The following is an 18515-nucleotide window of genomic DNA, read 5'->3' on the forward strand; positions in this document are numbered from 1 at the left end:
AGTAGGAGTTTTAATTTTTGCTTTTCCTTTCTATTTTGCTTTTTGAAAAACTGTAATTATTTTGTACAATCTAATGCCTAATATTTTAACTGTGACAGTGAAAGTACACCTTTCTCACCTGTATTATTTCCTAAACAAAATCAATGTCTACCATTAGTTCTTTGGAATAATATTTTTTTTTAAAAAAAACTGTTGTATCCACTCATTATGAATTACATCCAGAGAGCAGAACTTGAACTGAAAAAGGATATGGGAAGAAAAAAAAATTAACCAGAGCCATAACCGATGTAGATCTGCAGCCTAATCTCCTTCCTGCAGTGCCAATGCTCCATTCAAGTTATCTACAGTAGCTTCTGCCTATATTCAATTATTCTCTCCACCTCCCCCCATAAAGCAATAGTTGTAGATTAAAATCGCTGTGTGATATAAATATAAACTGTGTGATTGTTGTTAATATTTCTCTTTTTTTAGATAGTGATCTCTCGTTCTGAACACACAACACCTTACATGAATTTCCATTTAGATTCTCAGCCTGTTTCTTCAGAGGTTATCATTGAGAATTCTCTAGGCAATGATGGGCATATTCTGGTGATCACTGGGAAGAAGGTAAAATATTATTCATATTTTTTTTTGTGCTCAAGTGCATTTTTGGGCAATATATGTACATATAGATACATATGTGTACATATACAGGTACACATATAATGATAATAGTGTTTACATTCAGCTACTTTAGTTTTTTTTTCTGCTTTATACATTTCTTTCTGTATCAAAGAAAAGTGAAAATATATTATTTTATTGATAGATGGAACCCGAAAGAGTTTGGCTTCTGTACCTCTCAAGTTTTTCATGAAAATAGATGAGATCATGAAATGATTATACTCCAAGTTTAATATTTTATAATACATCACTAACTTTTAAATGGAATGCATCGACCAACTAAATTTCTTCTTTACATTTGATTGCAAAAGGGAAAATCACCTATTTCCACTCAGGACTGAATCATTTAATATAATCTGCGATTCCAATTATTTTTCCTTTGCAACCTTTCCAGACATGTGTATATTGTATTTCCTCACTGTTTTTCCTAAGGAGGCAAGTAAATGAATAACTGAGTATTGTTTGAATAGGGAAGCTATTCCCTATACAAACCAACCAAAGAAAGGAAATGTAAATATAAGGTTAGATGCCTTCTTTTTTTACTTTGGTGGAAAGTATGTAGGACAAAAATACACAATAACTTAAAAGAATGAGACTTTAAAACTTCCTGCTCTTTGTTAATTTTATATGAGGATTAAATAGCATATGAAACTTCTTATTATCCGTTTCTTCTACACTTTTGCAAACTTAGGGTTTACCAATTAATTTCTACCTTCTATAAGGCTATACAAAAAAGTCATGGAAAAGAAGCAAAGGTAATCTGGTTGATTACTTCTGATAGTCTTCATTGATCACAAAAGTATTTTAATTTTTATGAACTTTTATTTAACTTTTCCTATCCCTATAGGGATAGCTATAATACATTATTATCAGCTTATTAGTTTTCGTACCTTAAATGAAAGTAACTGAAAGCAGAATGGTGTACATGCAAAGCAACAAAATGATGACGATCATCATCATAATAACGCCAATAAGAGGGGGAGTAAAGAATATAATAATAAATATAAATAATATAATGCAACACAACAACATGGACCAATACACATAGACATTAGACAGCATTGTGAGAATTAGGAGTTCAGCAGAGTGATAGCATAAGGGAAACAAACTTTTCTTTCGAACAAGGCATCGCATCCAATGAATTCCACACTGACCATGAGATTAGACTATGCATATAGCTAGATTTTGTTTGTTCTTGTTTGAATGTCTGCTAATCTTGAACCTGGTAATGCATAAACATAGCTTTTAAGTTCAAATTTAAATTGACCAGGTTATGATCTTAACTATACATACTTAATATTAAGCCCCATTAATGTCATCATGCTCAACTTCAGGCTGTAAATTATATAGAATCTACTTTATAATCTATTTATACTAGTATATGGTAACAAAATATGGAGCACCTTTGCAAGTACAATAAGATAGATGATTTTTTGCATGCTTCATCAGGAACTCTTTTTGTTGTACAATTCCTAGTGACAGACAGGTTGCTTCCTCAGATTAGAAGTAATTCCTCCTTAGCTGATGTTTTACATAACCAAAAGATAAAATCCTGCAGAAATGCAAATGGAGCAACAAAACTGAAAATCTTTGAAAAAGGTTTGACAAATTCATGATAAATAACAATAAGAGTCCACAGTCTATTGGGTAGCTCTCATTCATAACACAAGAAAATTTCACAGGACGTGAATTACACACCTAATGCTAAGCTATATGTTTCGGGTTTTTTGTTTTGTGTTGTAAGGTACCTTAGCTTTGTATAAATCTTCTGCTAATCTTCATAATTAGTTTCTATTCTCTGTCATGTTTTACCCATTAGGTAACCAAGATTCCACTAAATGGACCAGGATGTTCTCACTTCAGCACCTGTGGTCAATGCCTTCTAGCCCCCTCTTTTATGAACTGTGGATGGTGTGGCAATCAGTGTGTGAGGCCACATGAATGTCATATAGGAGGATGGACACCAAACATATGTTTACCTAAAATCTCTGAGGTAAAATTACCTTTATCTTTTATTTACTGGCACTGCATAACATGAGTCAGATCATAGTTAACAAATACATATTTGTAAGTTGCTATAGCAATAAGTATGTATGTCTTCAACAATTTCTCTTTTCATGTTTTGAAAGATATTTACCTAACAAAGAATAATTAACTTATTCCCAGATGAGGGGAGATGAGGTCCACTGCTGTTAATTGACTATACTTCCTATTTATATTTTGGCTCACTCTATTCCTTCCCCTCCCCAATTATTTGAAACCTACATAGACTGTCACATTATGGGATATCAGTGAAGCATAAAACTATAACACAAAAGTAGCCATAATATAGGAGAAGCATTTCTTTAAATTAAATATTATGTTGTGTTCCTTATGTTAATTTGCACTTATAGAATGGTCCAGATGTGTGAACATCTCACCGCAACTATTTTCTTACTTGAAACTTTTGCCAAGGCTTCTGTTTACAACATGATGTGAAAGCAGTACAGATGCAAAGAAAAGACCTTTGTACTTCTACAGGAATTCCATGAAGCTGAGATAGGGAAATGCATGAGCCTTTTTTCTGATATTTGCAGCTAGGTTAAAACTGGCAGAGGTTCAGAGAAGAAAATGTGATCTGATACTGTCTTTTACATCTGATTTCACCTAATTAGAAATCATATCATATCATATATCATGTCATATCGTATATATCATTACTTACAGGACTTATATAGCTTCCTATATGATATATTATAACCATAGGTGTCTCAAAACAATCAATAAAAAGAACTAAAACAGTATGATACTGTTTTCAAAAAATCTTGGCACTGATTGAAATAAAAAAAAAAATTTTTTGCCTCTGTTTAATGTGATGTCAATTCTAGAGAGTTAATACTTTTTCTTTAAGCAATCCATCTTATCTTTTGCACCCACTATAGTCTTCATATAAGCCACTTTGAAAGGGGAGAAACAATAGCCATATTCAGCTTTAAAAGTTTGTAAATAAAAGAGCAAATAAGAGTAATATTACATAAAGGGGTAAAGAACGTAATTGCTATATTTTTCAGTAGCAGTCACTTTGTTTTTACCTGGACAAGCATACACATAATAAATCCTGAAATGCTTTATTTTTTAATAAATGTTTTAATGGCATTCAAAACATATCTGATTGGTAAAATAAAAAATGTATTGTTATTGGAACTTAAACATGTATTCTAAGCAAAGTGGAAATAAAAGAGAAAACCATACAGAAATGGAATATTAGCAGAATAATAGGAAATACGTTTTCCAAAGTGGCTTGTGACTTCAGGAAAGATTAGTGAACATCCTTTCACTGTCCTGCACTTTACTAATATATACAGACACACCATAGGAAAGGAAATCCATCTCGTTTAAAAAGAAGCCTTTATAGTCATTTTAAGCGAGCCCATACAAACTAAATGAGGGTAGATGGCAGACCCTAAATAACTTAAATTATGAAGTCTGATTCATAGTTACATTAGGCTCTTGTGTAGCTCACGTAGTGTACAAAGGTGGTTGAATGAATATAAATCATATTTAAAGCTACATTAAGTCCCTTTATTCCTGTGAGGGCAAGGACTAGGTCCCTTAGTGTGGCTGAGATGTCACAAGCTGATGAGTGTACAGAGTTAGCATAAAATTGTTTCAAACCACCCTGTTTGACTCTTTGTGACATGGTGAGAGCATATTATCTCCGTATTACCAACCTACATGAAGTAATTCCAAAGGTCTGGGTTCGGTTATTGCTTTATCTCATTTTTTTTTTTTAAGAAAGTGCTAATTTGTTAAATGGGTACAGGCTTATGCTTTTTGAGGAGTAATTTTGTATGAAGATAATAAATGACAAAAAAATATTAAAGTGTACTCGATTGATTTCAAGCCATAGTTCATATGCTAGATATATTTTAGAAAATGTAATAAATATTCTATGACAATGATAAATAGTAAAATATCCCCAGAGCATGTGCCATAGTAAGTGGAAGATTTTGAGGTTTTGTTTCTAAAAGGAAAGAAATGATGCATTTGTGTTCTTAAATCTTTATGGCTGATAGCTGCTGAAGCAGATTTTATGCTTTGCTGAACCATGACAGTTAGTCATACTACTAAAAAAAAGATTATTCATATTTGGCCTGTAGCTTTAATATAGCACAGGACTGTTTTGGCTGTTAGAAATGCAAAATAACCTCTGGTTTTTGCAATAAAACATGAAAATCCTTAACATATAAAATCATTTTTTGGAAAGAAGAATATAATTAAAAATGTGAAATGAAATTTTTGATGTTAAAGTGAACATAGAGTAGTTATTATAAAAGTCTGAGTCAGTATCAATATTACATTTGCCAATAATGTGGTGAGAAAATTTTTTAGTTGAATTTCAGATCACAGAATCATCCAAGCAATATCAGCTACAGATCTAGAGCCGTTCTAATTTAGCCTTAACACAGGGGATTAAGTATCTATGACAAATGGTACAACTCCACAGGTTTCTGCAAATTGTGGGCAAATTCATTTCAATCTACAGCAGTTAAAACTGGATAGCAACAGTGTTGGGATTAGGGAGGTAGTACAAATGTCACAATGGCAACTGTACAACTGAAACCCATTTTGTATATGTGAAGTGGGACAAATATGATCGATCAGATTTGAGATAGATAGGCAAAAATAAGAAAGAAGTAGTAACAGATGTGTTTCTTAGTTGTAGCATTCTAGTTAAAGGGTGCTTACTTGGTGCCCTTATTCCCATTCCTTAAACTCTAAATAGAGTTGACTAAAACCTGCTTGAACAGTAGAATTATTGAACTTAGCTTGCCTACCAGTGATTTCTCTCTTCTCAGGTCATTGAAAATAAATAGAAATACAAAGCAATCCAAACTATACCTTATAACCTTTTAAATGGAATAACAATAATATAAGAATGGCAAAGAAAAAGAATAACTATGTGAATGTATACCTATAATTGTATGTAAGAGAATAAATGACAGTAAAAATATAAAGCACAATATAGGTAAATAATATTTGGTTATAAATAGCTAAGTATAAATAAATAAAGAATTGTACATAAAAATGGATAACGAATAAGGAGATTATGAATGCAAGATAGAAATGTGTAGAAGGGAAAACACTAACGGCAAAGAAACCGATACGGAACTGCTGTATGATATATGATGGAACTTATTGTTCCTATGTTGTTTTAAGTTATGTGTCTGTTTCTGTTGATGTGTTTATGTGTATAAAATAAAAATTTATATTAAAAAAAAGAAAATAAATAGAAAGGTGGTTTTCCCCTCAAAGCCCAAAATAAGGAACTTGTGTTGTCTCACTTCTGAAATATCAACTATGCAAACTATTAAATCTTGGAAAATAGAGATGCTTTTAATAAGAAATTTTATTTTAGAAAAAATTTGAAATCAGATGTCAAATAAAAAGTATTTTGGGGGAAAAGGAATGAATGCAAGAAAAAACATGGAAAGCAACAGTCACAGCAATTCAAATAAAATCAATATAACCAGCATGCTTGAACTAGCAATTTATTTCAACATGTTTAGAGATTACCGTATTGCAAGAGAAGCTAGTTTAGAAAATAACCACTCAAGGCTCAGATGTTACCACTTTTGTCCTTCCTCCCTTTCTTTTCTTTTTTCTTTTTGTGGATTTTTTTTTTAATGTATGTGGAGAACACATAAAAACCAGCTCTTCTAGAGAAATTTACTGCTGTCCTCACTAACAAAATACTACATTTCTGAAGTTATGATCCTGGCCCTCATATTGTAAACAAAGTTTGCTTATACACAATCGTTATCTTTCAACAAGTGGTATCATTGACATGTTTTCAGTGTTGTTTGTAGGCTACAAATATCTACTAAGATTAAATAAAAGTTTATCCAAAATCCCATCACAATATTTGATGAGCTTTCAAATGACCTTGTGTGAGTCAGGTGTTTTGTGTTATTTGCCAAGACACACACTCCAGTGGTCTACAGTAACAAAAGACAAGCCAGGCATAATCCAATATTTAGTAGCCAAACACAGGGAAGAAAAAAAAAAATTCTGTCTCAGGCAGTGACCAAATAAAATGATTCAAGCAGATCCACGTTCAAGCATAAATCTCTTAGCAAAAAGGATTTCAAATACAGCATATGTGTTATGCCATCACCCAATATCTTTTTTAAAAAAAATTAAACATCTATAAATATTTCTCACTGCATTCTCTCATACATATCTGCTCAACTGATTTTGTCATTGTGGGACTGTCATCTTCGAAACAGACCCATGTTGTCACAGCCGTCTTTTCAGTTCTCAGCTTGCCACACACTATGGGGACGGGGGGGAGAGGTTTGGAATGTCAGGCCAAACAATAACAACTCATCATCCTGTGGGAACTAAGGTCATCTCAACAGGTGCTAGCCAGAGACTTGAAGGAGTTACCCGGGAGACACCAGAACACCTAACTTGACAATGTGACCTGTGACAAGGAGGGATGGGAATACCTATTCTTCAATTACCGTATTTATCGGCGTATAACACGCACCGGCGTATAACACGCATCCCCCATTTTAACACAAAAATTTGAGTAAAATTTTTTTTCATTAAAAATAAATGACTTGGAAGCTCGGAACTTAATGTTGGATTAAAATTTATAACATTAGAACATGAATTACTTCCCCACCCTCTTCTGTCACATCATTTTCCCCCCTCTGATCCCCCTGTACCACCTAATCCCCCCCCCAGATCCACCTGTACAACCTAATCCCCCTGTACCACATAGTCCTGATACCACCTGTACCATATAACCCCACCCCCCATATCACATACTCTTTCCCCCTGCGCCACATAACAAGCCTGTAGCAGACTAGCAGACTCAGGTTACTCTTTAATTGCGCTGACGAGTAACGTCCTCAGCGTAACGTCAGGGACGTCACTCGTCAGAAGTATGGTGGCCTCGGAGGGTCCTGAGGAGCAGCCTTTAAAACAGCAGCGCGGGCGGCTGCGGACTCACAGCTGATTGGGAGAATGCCGGCGCGTACACTTGGGACCAGAGAGCAGGCGGGCGGGAAGGTAAGCACCCGCAATGATGGAGAAAAAATACAGGCAGCGGGCGGCTCTCTGGCCGCTGTGAGCCGCTGCTGCTAGGATGGGGTTAAATCAGGCAGCGGGCGGCTCTCTGGCCGCTGCGAGCCGCTGCTGCTAGGATGGGGTTAAATCAGGCAGCGGGCGGCTCTCCAGCCGCCGCTTGTTCAATGATGGGGTTAAAGCGAACAGCAGGTGGCTGGGGAGCTGCCGCCACTGCTGCAAGGTAGGGGTTATATCAGGCAGGGTAGCTGGAGAGCCGCCGACGCTGCCATGAAATGGATGCTGCACTTCTATGAGTATCATGGGCGCCGGTGAATCAGCTGGAGCAGGCAGTTTGGGACCCGGCGTATAACACGCAGTATCGGCGTATAACACGCAGGCAGGGTTTAAGCTTGCAATTTTAGTTTTAAAACTGCGTGTTATACGCCGATAAATACGGTATATGAAAACCACGGGAAATAGTGTTGGTTTTGCTTTCGTGCGTGCTGAAATGATGTATTCAGTAAAATAGTTCTTAAAGAGATCTGATCATCTTGGAGGGCTGGCTTAGTTGGGTTCGTCAGTCGGAATCTTGACAAGGACATTTGAAAAGATGAAAGGTTTCAATTGAACGGATAAAAATATTTATTAAATATTTCTGGCATTTTTATATTTCTTTTACTATTTTCCCCCTAATCCTAAATTATGCAGTAATTGTTTCCAGGTGGTTTACCACCAAACACCAAAGTCTCAAAAAGACCCCATGCAGGACTACAGGTTGTGATACCTAGATGTCAACTGTGCATGGTTCCATTTGCAATATTGCTTGAAAAATTAACCAATTCTAATGGAGAGTTCTCCCTTTGGCAGAATTTACATAATTAAAACGTGCAAATATGTGCAAATATGACTCTGGGATTTTCAAATGCGCTTGGAATTAGGTTGATTCTTCGTTGCCCTGGAGCAATTATTTCACTATCATATGGTTTAATATGTGTTTACATGTTCAGAATAACCATTTTTCCTTGGCATTTCATTTTTTATATTCTTACAGAATTAAGCTAAGTACATTATGTAGATACAGTTTTTTTAAGGTGCAATGTTACTGGATATCAAAGAGAACAGTAAACTGAGCATTTTTTTAATAGAAATATTCTTTTCAGATCCAACAGGAAAATAGAGTTCACGATGAAAGACACAATTGTGCTACTTATTAGGAATAAAATTGCAAATTCTATAAAACACTATATAACACTTTTATCACAAGTATAAAAAAAAGTTTTGTTCTCTGACCAGGCTTGAATGTTTGCAAAGTTAGATTGTATGTGTCTGTAAGCCCTATAGCATTGTCAATGTTTTATTGATAGTGTCTTGCCAAATGCCGTCCACTGAAATTTATACAACTTCTCTGCTATTCATGCATTTTCCCACCATTGTTACATTTACAGCACAATTTACAATATATAGAAGTTGGTTAGAGTGGGAGGGGAAAGAGCATTTCCTTTTGAGATTGTCATTGCATTGCTAGAATGTAGTTTATTTTTAACTTGAAATTTAGAAGTAACCAACAGATAGCATTTTCAGTGGCAGCATTGTAAAAGCCACATTAATTTTTTAGCTCCCAAGACAGTGTTTGATTTATACACCTTTGAAGCTGTCATTGCTGTGAAGACAAGCTTTCCTTCAGGTTGCTGAAATAAGTTGCTTCATCGGTTTGATATTCTTCTATTCAGTATCATACTCTTAATAAAATAAGTGCATTGTACTCTTTTACATACCACAAGAAAGACATAAAAAGCAAACCAAAGGGTATTAAAAAAAACCTATTACAATGCAGAGCTTGTTCAGTGCCCCTAAACACAATAACTCAGAGCTTTGTAGCAGTGGCAGGATTATTTATTGCTAATATCTAAGGAAGCTCATACAGTGATAAATGAAAACGGAGGAACAATTAAGTTAAAGAGGGGGGTATCTTCAACAGAAGAAATTATTTTCTGCCAGTATTGTTTCTTTTCTTAAAAAGCACCTTCAAAGCCCATTGGAAATCTTAATTTATTATTCTTTTTCCCTTTTAGATTATTCCAAAAAGTGCTGCTTTTGATGCTTCAACAAGACTGACACTGTGTGGGTCGGATTTTGGATTCAGTAAAAATAATAAACCCAGTTTTAAAAAAATAGCAGTCTTTGTTGGGGGACAGCGATGCATTGTGGATGGCAGGGCTAGTGACAAAAACAAGTAAGATATGAAGATATTTTTTCTCATTAGATATTGTGATGTATGGCAAAAATAATCAATTTCAATGTCTTGCATGAAATCATATACAATTATTTTGGCTTAATTGTATTTTAATGTATTGTTTCTCTTTCCCTTTCTGCATAGTTTGTATAGACTTCATTCAGAAAAATAGTATATGAATATTTGTATGATTTTGAGGACAGGGTGACTTGTCCAAAGTCACTCAGGTCTCTTCCTATCAGACTGGACTAGACCTCACAGTCTCCCACAGCCTAGTGCTTTAACCACTACATTGAACTGGGTCTCCATTTGTATGAATATTTCTATAGCACGGGTATCAAACTCAAGGCCTGGGGCCCAGATTCGACCCACTGGGTGCTTAGATCTGGCCCATGGGGTCGCCCTGGAAATAGCTAAGGACCAGCCTGGGGTGCCTCTGCCAGCAAAAACGGAGCTCCATTTTTCTTGCCAGAAGATTGCAGGATGCCGTTGCAGCCAAAAATGGAGCTTGGGAACCTGTTTTCACTGGCTGAGTGCTTGGGCCACCACACCCCCCATTGACACAAGTGACGTCAAGCTCACCATGCTCACCCTTGCCCCCCAAGGTCAAATATAACCCTGATGTGGACCTCAGTGAAATTGAGTTTGACACCCCAGGTCTATAGTAAAAATACTCCTGTTTCAGTGGTTATCGTATTATCCATGTTGATAGAAAAATGTAGGTTTTGATTTTTGCTCATTCAATGGCTATTACCACTCACCATGAAATGTCACTTCCCAAATGTTATTTGTTCTTTATATATGTATTTATTTTGTTCAAGACAAACTTAAAATACAAAATTCAAACATATTTAAATAGATTTAGTAGTTTAACGAAACCCTGTTTCGCAAGAGGTGAGAGCTAATGTCGTAGTAAGGTATTAATCATTATTCAACTAGAGGGCATAATATTTATGTATGTTGTGGGGTTTTTTTGATGTACCTTTTAAATGTTTTGATTGTTTTGTGGTTTTTGTCCTTTGTTTCTCTTTGGTCTTCTTTTGGATTTTTTATTTTATTTTGAATTTTAATCTAATGTTATTTGTTAAAGTAAAACACTGAATGAAATATTCAGTAGATCACTTTTCTCCAACATGATAGTATACATAATCATATGCACATTTCATTCAGGCCCAGTTACTAACTTGGAATATTAATGTGGATTGAAGCATCAAGCATATCCGTCTTTAAAAGTTGTGCAGATTGCTGAATGCAACTATTCGCTTGTTGAGAAGCAATCTTTTTTCCAAAGCAATAATTGAGTGTAAGGACGATTTTAAGAAAGGATTTACTTTTCAAGGAGAAAGCTGTAACTAATCCCTTCTCTTTTTTATATAGTGCTCTTTGAATATATACAGTAGAAGATATTTTTCATACAAACTCTTTGAGACTTAAAATAATTGTTGTACTGCTCTATCATTGTTTATTTTAAAAAAGATGGTCACAAATAAATACATTTCTATTGATAATTTCTATCAATCAATCAATCATCAAGCTATACCTCATCAATTATTTATAAACCACCTGTAAGTTCAAGGGTATTTTTATTTTACTGATTTGTCATATTCTTAATGTTTAAAAAATACACACACATTGGCTGGTCTGTTTATATATGTTGCAATTTACTTACAAGGTTCTGATTTTTTTTTGTTTAGTTATGTTTAATATATTTGTGAGGGATCCTTGGTTCTCTCTGAGCTTGCTTGTTTTCTTGCAGACGTCATTATCCAAACTAGATAATATTATCAGTGCTAGTAAAGAATGCCATTTGCTGTCAGTTTATATTCTAGTGGCTTGCTGTCAATGTTGGTGGAGATGGTCTCAGAGATTCTTTGGTTGGACTGTTTGCTGTTTGGCTTCTTTGGCAGCTTCTTGGTTGGACTATTGCTTACTTGACTGTTGTGGCCCATCAGGAGCCGTTGGAGCTGCCACCAGACTCCGACAGCGAGGGGCTCTATGAGTCTGGAGGATGTGGAGGACCCTGGACAGGGTTCTGACTCCGAGCAGGGCGCAGAGAGACTGGTTGGCCACCAGGTGGCGCCTGAGCCTTAGACCAGTGGGGAAGAGACAAGGGAGAGTGATCCAGAAGCCAGCAGTGAGTTGTTCCTGGATGCATGCCATCGAAGAGCTACTAGGCGTCAGTAGCAATTATGCAATTACAGGAAGTGATTGTACTCAGCTGGTGGTCATTAGGTTCCTCTCCAAACTATAAAAAGACTACTTGTGCACACAGCCCTCTTTGTAGAAGTAAACACAGGATTGAATGTTGGAGGACAGTTCTGTGAGCTTGGCAGGCTGGATTGCTGCCAAGCCTTATCTGTGTTTATTGCTGCCTGAGTTTGTCTGAGTTGCTGCCAAGGTCCTTATCTGTTTGTTCTGCTTGGCTTCCAGCCACCAAGGTTTTGGTGTTTTGCTAATTAATATAAGTTCCACTTAAACTTGCCTCAGCATTCGTTACTGGACGGAGGAGGGGGTCAGAACACTTGACTGTTGTTTTGTGTTAACCTTGGAGTTAAGTTAACATCACATCAACCATCTGATCAAGTAAACAATTCCCCAGTCAAGAAGCTGCCAAAGGAACCAACAGCAAACAGTCCAACCAAAGAATCTCTGAGACCACCCCATCAACACTGACAGGCAAGCCACTAGAATATAAACTGACAGCAAACGGCATTCTTTACTACCACTGAGGATATTGTCTAGTTCAGTAGTGGTGAAATCTAATCCCCCTCCCGGTTCTGTGGGCATGGCTTGGTGGGGGGTGTCATGTGACTGGGTGATTGCCTCCAACTTTTTTTTCACTTTTGAAAGCATTTTCCCCCTGCCAGTTCGGAAAAAAAGCTTCCGACGATTGCGCAGCTCACAGGTGTGAGCCGTGCAATTCTTGGAAGCTTTTCTTTTACTATCACTTTGCAGAACCAAGGACAAACCTCCCTACCGGTTCAGCCGAATTCTCCCAAACCGGGAGAATTTCACCCCTGGTTTGCAAGAAAACAAGCAAGCTCAGAGAGCACATAGGATCCTTCATGTCAACCCTGAGCTACAAATATTCTTCTTTATTAGTAATATATTTGTTTTTATTGAAGATTGGAATGCAGGCTTGACCCTGTAAGGAACACAAGTTTTAATGTTTCAAGCAGTGTTTCAAATGGACAAGCTAATACCTCTTTCAATACATTTTCTTATGTGGTAAGTAAAAGATTATTTTATAATTACATAATTTAATTTTGATTGTTATTTTACTTTTATTTCACTGTATTTATGTTTGTATATAGTTTAAGTAACAAGTGAAACTTTGTTCCCTATGCAGGATCCAAGAATAAGGCATATTTCTCCTAACTATGGTCCAAGATCTGGCGGAACATTGTTGACATTAACTGGGGATTATTTAAACAGCGGTAATTCACAAGAAATTTCTATCTGCAAAAAGCAGTGCAGCCTAACCAGGTATAATGGGGCTGATTTTTATTTTTTTAAAATAAATTGTAAACCTGGAGCTCTAAACCAAATGGGAAATATATATATTTATCTTCAAAACAAAACATCTCTTTTGGAATAAATCAGAATCAGTGAGAATCAGTGATTCTCAGTTTGAAAAAACTGTTAAATCGGTCTAAATAGCTGCTGGCTTGGAAAGGAGGAAGGGAAAAGCTAGAACCGTGATGGCAAACCTATAGCACGCATGCCACAGGTGGCACACAGAGGCCTCTCTGCTGGCACACGAGCGGTCGCCCCAGCTGAGCTCCACCACATATGCACACACGCCCCTTACGGCTAGCTGATTTTGGGGTTTCTGCAGCACATGCTGTTTAATCAAAATGCAGTTAAAATACTTTCATAGACCATCGAGAATATAACTATATACATAGTATATAGGGGAGGGAAGGGTGTTTTTGCCCTCTCCAGGCTCCTAGAAAGTCTCTGGAGCCTGTGGAGGGCGAAAAATGGGTCCATTGTGGGCCAAAAGTGAGGGGAGGGTGGGTGGGGGTTGCATACATAGCATTATGGGTGTGGACACACCCATGCACGACCCCCCCTGCACTCCCCCTGCTTTTGGCACACAATCCGAAAAAGGTTAGCCATCACTGCTATATACTGCGGAGGCATAGATATAGTACAGAAGCCATTGTGAGATCTAACTAGAACTGAACATTGACTGCTCTTAATAGATTATATATGTTTTCTGGCTTTCTCTGACTTCTTCAGGGAATGCAAAATGCTCCAATTACAGTACTCTGTAAAAGTAACAAAAGATGTTTTTCATCTCCTTGGCAAAGGATTGGAAATGCCATATACCTCTTGAGTTTGAATTGGGGTTTTACTCTGGTCAAGCAGCCACTTGAGCCTCAGATGAGGAATCAAACTTCAGGATAGGCCTGATACCTAGTACTTAATATTTCTCACCACATCACAGTCAATACCCAATAATCAAAATCTATTTCCAAAAGGTTTGGCAGCAATTACTGTGCCTGTAATGACAGTATTAATTTTTATTGAAGAAGGGGTTAGAGAGCAGGCTCTACCCAAACTCAACCAGATAAGTCTAATGAACTTTTCTCCTGGGTAGATGAACTAAAAGGAGTATCATTTTCCTGCTGAGAAGTTCTTTAATCAAGGACAAACAATAGGACAAAATGCTGAATATCACCATTTGCCACTGTGCTGAAGGGCTAGTGGTTCAAAGCCATAATTTGTTCAATAACTTTCACAATTGATTATTTTTAATTACCTCGCTATTTGCCCACTTAGGGTTGCTTCATGTGCTGCAAAGAGCCCTGCTGTCTTTTAGAGCAGATGTTTTGCTGCTGGCACTCAGCAAAGTTTGCCTTTTTCTGCCAGTAGTGGAAAAGACAGTTGCACGGTGTCTAAATATGTCTACGCTTTTCTGCATCAAAAAACATTCAGTCCTTTATCTACTTAGATAAACTTAGATAAAGATTAACTACTTGTGCATTTTAGCTAGAACAGTGATGGCTAACCTTTTCCAGGCTGAGTGCCCAAAGCGCATGCATGCGTGAATGCGCGCACACCCAAACCCCCAAAATGCAATGCGTGCATGGCTTCTTGCATTTGCCCTGCCCCTTGAATGTGTACACCCTCTGCATGCACCCCAGTCCCCTACATGTGCACGTGGGCCCCCCGCACGGGCCCCACACCCATGCATGCATGAGCCCCCCCCCCTGTACGCACCCTGCACCTGCACGGCAGAGACCAAAAGATCCGCTGGCTGGCAGGAGGCATGCGTGCATGCAAGGCAGAGCTTAACTGGCGCAAAAACTCACATGCCCACAGAGAGGGCTTGCATGCCACCTCTGGCACATGTGCCATACGTTCACCATCCTGGGCCTAGGACTATTGGGTCAGATTGGAAATAGTCCTCCAACACTGTTTTTGAAATTACAGTATATTTGCTTTAGAAATGGTGAATGAGTTGTTGGTTTTTCTGGGTCATCATCACCATCAGGAAAGAGAAACATCTCCCTCCTAACCCTCAGTCTCTGGGTTCATAACATAATGGAATCGGTTGACTAGGTAAGCATTCGGTACCTTCACCCCCACCACTTTTTCTGAGGGAACAGCTTCTTCCTAAAAACAAGAGTCCTCTTCATCTCCATTTACATTGCCAACTGATGGTGCTTCTGCTGCCACTTTGGTGGAAACTTAAAGTAATGCAGCCTCTTTATAGCTATCATTGCATATCCCTTGACTACATATTTTATCCTGACTCTCCCTCTGTCTCTTCAAACTTTTCTAGTCATGGCATTTTCCAGTGAAGGTTTTGTAAGAGGAAGGCGAATGTGACTAGCTATTCCTAAACCGAGGTGCAGTGCAGAAACTATAAAGTCAAGCCTTGATTTAAAATGAAAGGATCTATTATAATCTGTGTGGGACTTAGCAACCAACAAAGCAGGGCTGTCATTCTAACACCTAATTGGAAAGATTAATTTTTTCCCAAATAAGTAAGCAGGAAAGAAGGGGGAGGGGGAGAAATGTCCTTTTAACATTCAAGGAGGATGAATTGAAAAGCGGGGATGATGGGACAGAGGATCTCCTTTTTTTTCTGGCTTCCCTATAACCTACAACACATCCAGTGCTTCAAAAGTAAAGCACACTAAGCAACTGTTAAAATTGGGTTTTAACAAGGGTTTGCCTGACACTGCCTGATCACTTCTCTATGGAACTTCAGCAGCCCTCTTCAGTTTCCGCAGTTGTTTCTTTCCGTCCTGCAGCAAAGCGCACACGCGCGCGCGCACACACACACACACACACAGACACACTGATGCCCACATGATATGCTGGACTACAAATTTCCACATCGAGCTATGGAAAGAGTTGCCAATTTCTTTTGTAATCTGATTCTTCCAAGGAATTAAACAAGAAGGAAAACAAAAACTATGTTTAGTGTATTACACACCTTGAATAATAAATTCAGCAATCACCAAACTTCTTTTCACCTTTCCTATTTTCTTCTGGTTATAATAAGTGGGCAGACTGTTCATATTACTATGGTATTGAAGTTAAACTATTATAGATTATTCATTTTGTGACACTTAAGGCAATCTTAAAATGTTAACAATATCATTTTTTTCTTTCTGTCTTAAACAATATTATTTCCCAGGGTAAAATTAACAAGACCAAATATAGACAAAAGTCTAAATGTGGATGACAGAAACCAACATACTGCAAAGATGTTAAGATTAAGATTTTTAAAAAGATTAAATAAGCTTTATTGACATTTTTTTTATTGTAAGCACACTAGCACAGATTAAAAATAAAATTCTGTTGCCTGCTTCCAAACGAAATTATATATCTATCCATACATATACATAACACACATATACACTTACTATATACATGTGTTTCCCTGAAAATAAGACCTAGTCTTGTTTTCTTTTGGGCCCCAAAATAAGCACCAGGTCTTATTTTTGGGGATGTCTAAGCCCAGGGATGTCACACTTAAGGCCCGGGGCCCAGATCTGGCTCATGGGGCTACCCTGGAAACAGCAAAGGACCAACCAGCACTGCCTCTGCCAGAGAAAATGGAGCTCAGGAGGGCTGCGTACGGCCCTCTTCAGCTTCATTTTTGCTGGCAGAGGTTGCAGGAGGCTGCTGCAGCTGAAAACTGAGCTTGGGAGCTTGTTTTCACTGGCTGAGTGGTCAGGCCATCACAGCCCCCCCCCCTGACACAAGTGACTTCGAGATGGCCATGCCCACCCTGGCCAAACCCACCCCAGCCCCCCAAGGTCAAGTACAACCCTGATGCAGCCCTCAATGAAGACACCCTGTCAGACACCCTGTCTTAGTCGCTAATCTTAGGACCACTGCAGCCAGGCTTCCTATGTCCCAACACCTGTCGCACCACTGCCTGACTTCTTCTGCGTTTGCAGCCAGACACCATGTGGCTTGTCGTGCCAGAGGCACTGCTCGCAACAGGAGGCTGCATGGCACGTCATGCCATTGCACATGTGAGTGGCAGCATCAGTGCCACATGGCATCTGAGTGGTGGCACCAGTGCAATGGACAACACAGATGAAGTTGGGCAGTGGCGTGAGAGGTGTTGAGGTATGGGAGGCCTGGCTGCGGCAGTCCTAATGTAAGTGGGTGCAGGGTATGTGGGGCAGCCATCTCTGCCCTAGCTTGATTTTTGCTCATGTGCCTCACCCAACCTTGTAAAAGCAAACAGTGGGTGAGGCTTAACTAGAGCTTAGCTTTGGTGTATTAGGCACAGGCATGAAAATCAGGCTAGAACTCCTTTTCCGGATAAGTCATATTTTCAGGGAAACACTGTATATAGGAGGCCACATGGCATGTTTGCTGTTGCACACACAGGTGGCGGCACTATTGTTGCATGGCATGTGACATCCTGCTGCAAGCAATGTCACCAGCGCAACAAGCCACATGGCATTCTGCCACGAGCGGAGATCATTCGTCGGCACGGGATTAAATACCATCAATACGCAGAGATACACAGCTGTATCTCTCCGTCCTGTGCCAGCTCAGCATAGCGGTGGAAGTGATGTGCCAGTGCCTGGAAGCTGTCAGGGTCTGGATGGGAGTGAACAAACTTGCACTCAATCCTGACAAGACCGAGTGGCTGTGGATGTTGCCCCCCAAGGACAGCCCAGATAGTCCATCCCTAAGCTTGGGGGGTGAAGATTTACACCCCTCAGAGAGGGTCTGCAACTTGGGGGTCCTCCTGGATCCACAGCTGACATTAGAACATCACTTATCAGCTGTGATCAGGGGGGGCTTTGCCCAGGTTCGCCTGGTGTACCAGTTGCAGCCCTATTTGGATCGGGAGGCACTTCAAACGGTCACTCGCACCCTCGTCACCTCAAAACTTGACTACTGTAATGCGCTCTACATGGGGCTGCCCCTGAAAAGTGTTCGGAGACTACAACTGGTCCAGAATGCAGCCGCACGAGCGATACTGGGTGTACCAAGATACACCCATGTTACACCTACCCTCCGCGAGCTGCACTGGCTTCCTATCGGTCTCCGAACGCGATTCAAGGTGCTGGTTATT

The 18515-nt window shown here is 38.6% G+C and overlaps 1 protein-coding gene across 3 annotated transcripts in view; it reads left to right on the forward strand.

The window, feature by feature from the left end:
• The window catches only part of MET (MET proto-oncogene, receptor tyrosine kinase), a 114326-nt gene that overhangs the window by 54853 nt on the left and 40958 nt on the right, over positions 1–18515 (forward strand). For all 3 annotated transcript variants that reach the window (XM_014076682.2, XM_014076678.2, XM_014076679.2), the window contains 5 exons: positions 472–606; positions 2480–2653; positions 9789–9949; positions 13075–13177; positions 13299–13435. In XM_014076682.2, the coding sequence (XP_013932157.2) occupies positions 472–606; positions 2480–2653; positions 9789–9949; positions 13075–13177; positions 13299–13435 (710 nt within the window). The remainder of the gene's footprint in view (positions 1–471; positions 607–2479; positions 2654–9788; positions 9950–13074; positions 13178–13298; positions 13436–18515) is intronic.

Source organism: Thamnophis sirtalis, unplaced genomic scaffold, assembly GCF_051295495.1.
Source record: "Thamnophis sirtalis isolate CommonGarterSnake01/CBP01778 unplaced genomic scaffold, rThaSir2_p1.2 scaffold_9, whole genome shotgun sequence".
Lineage (NCBI taxonomy): Eukaryota > Metazoa > Chordata > Lepidosauria > Squamata > Natricidae > Thamnophis > Thamnophis sirtalis.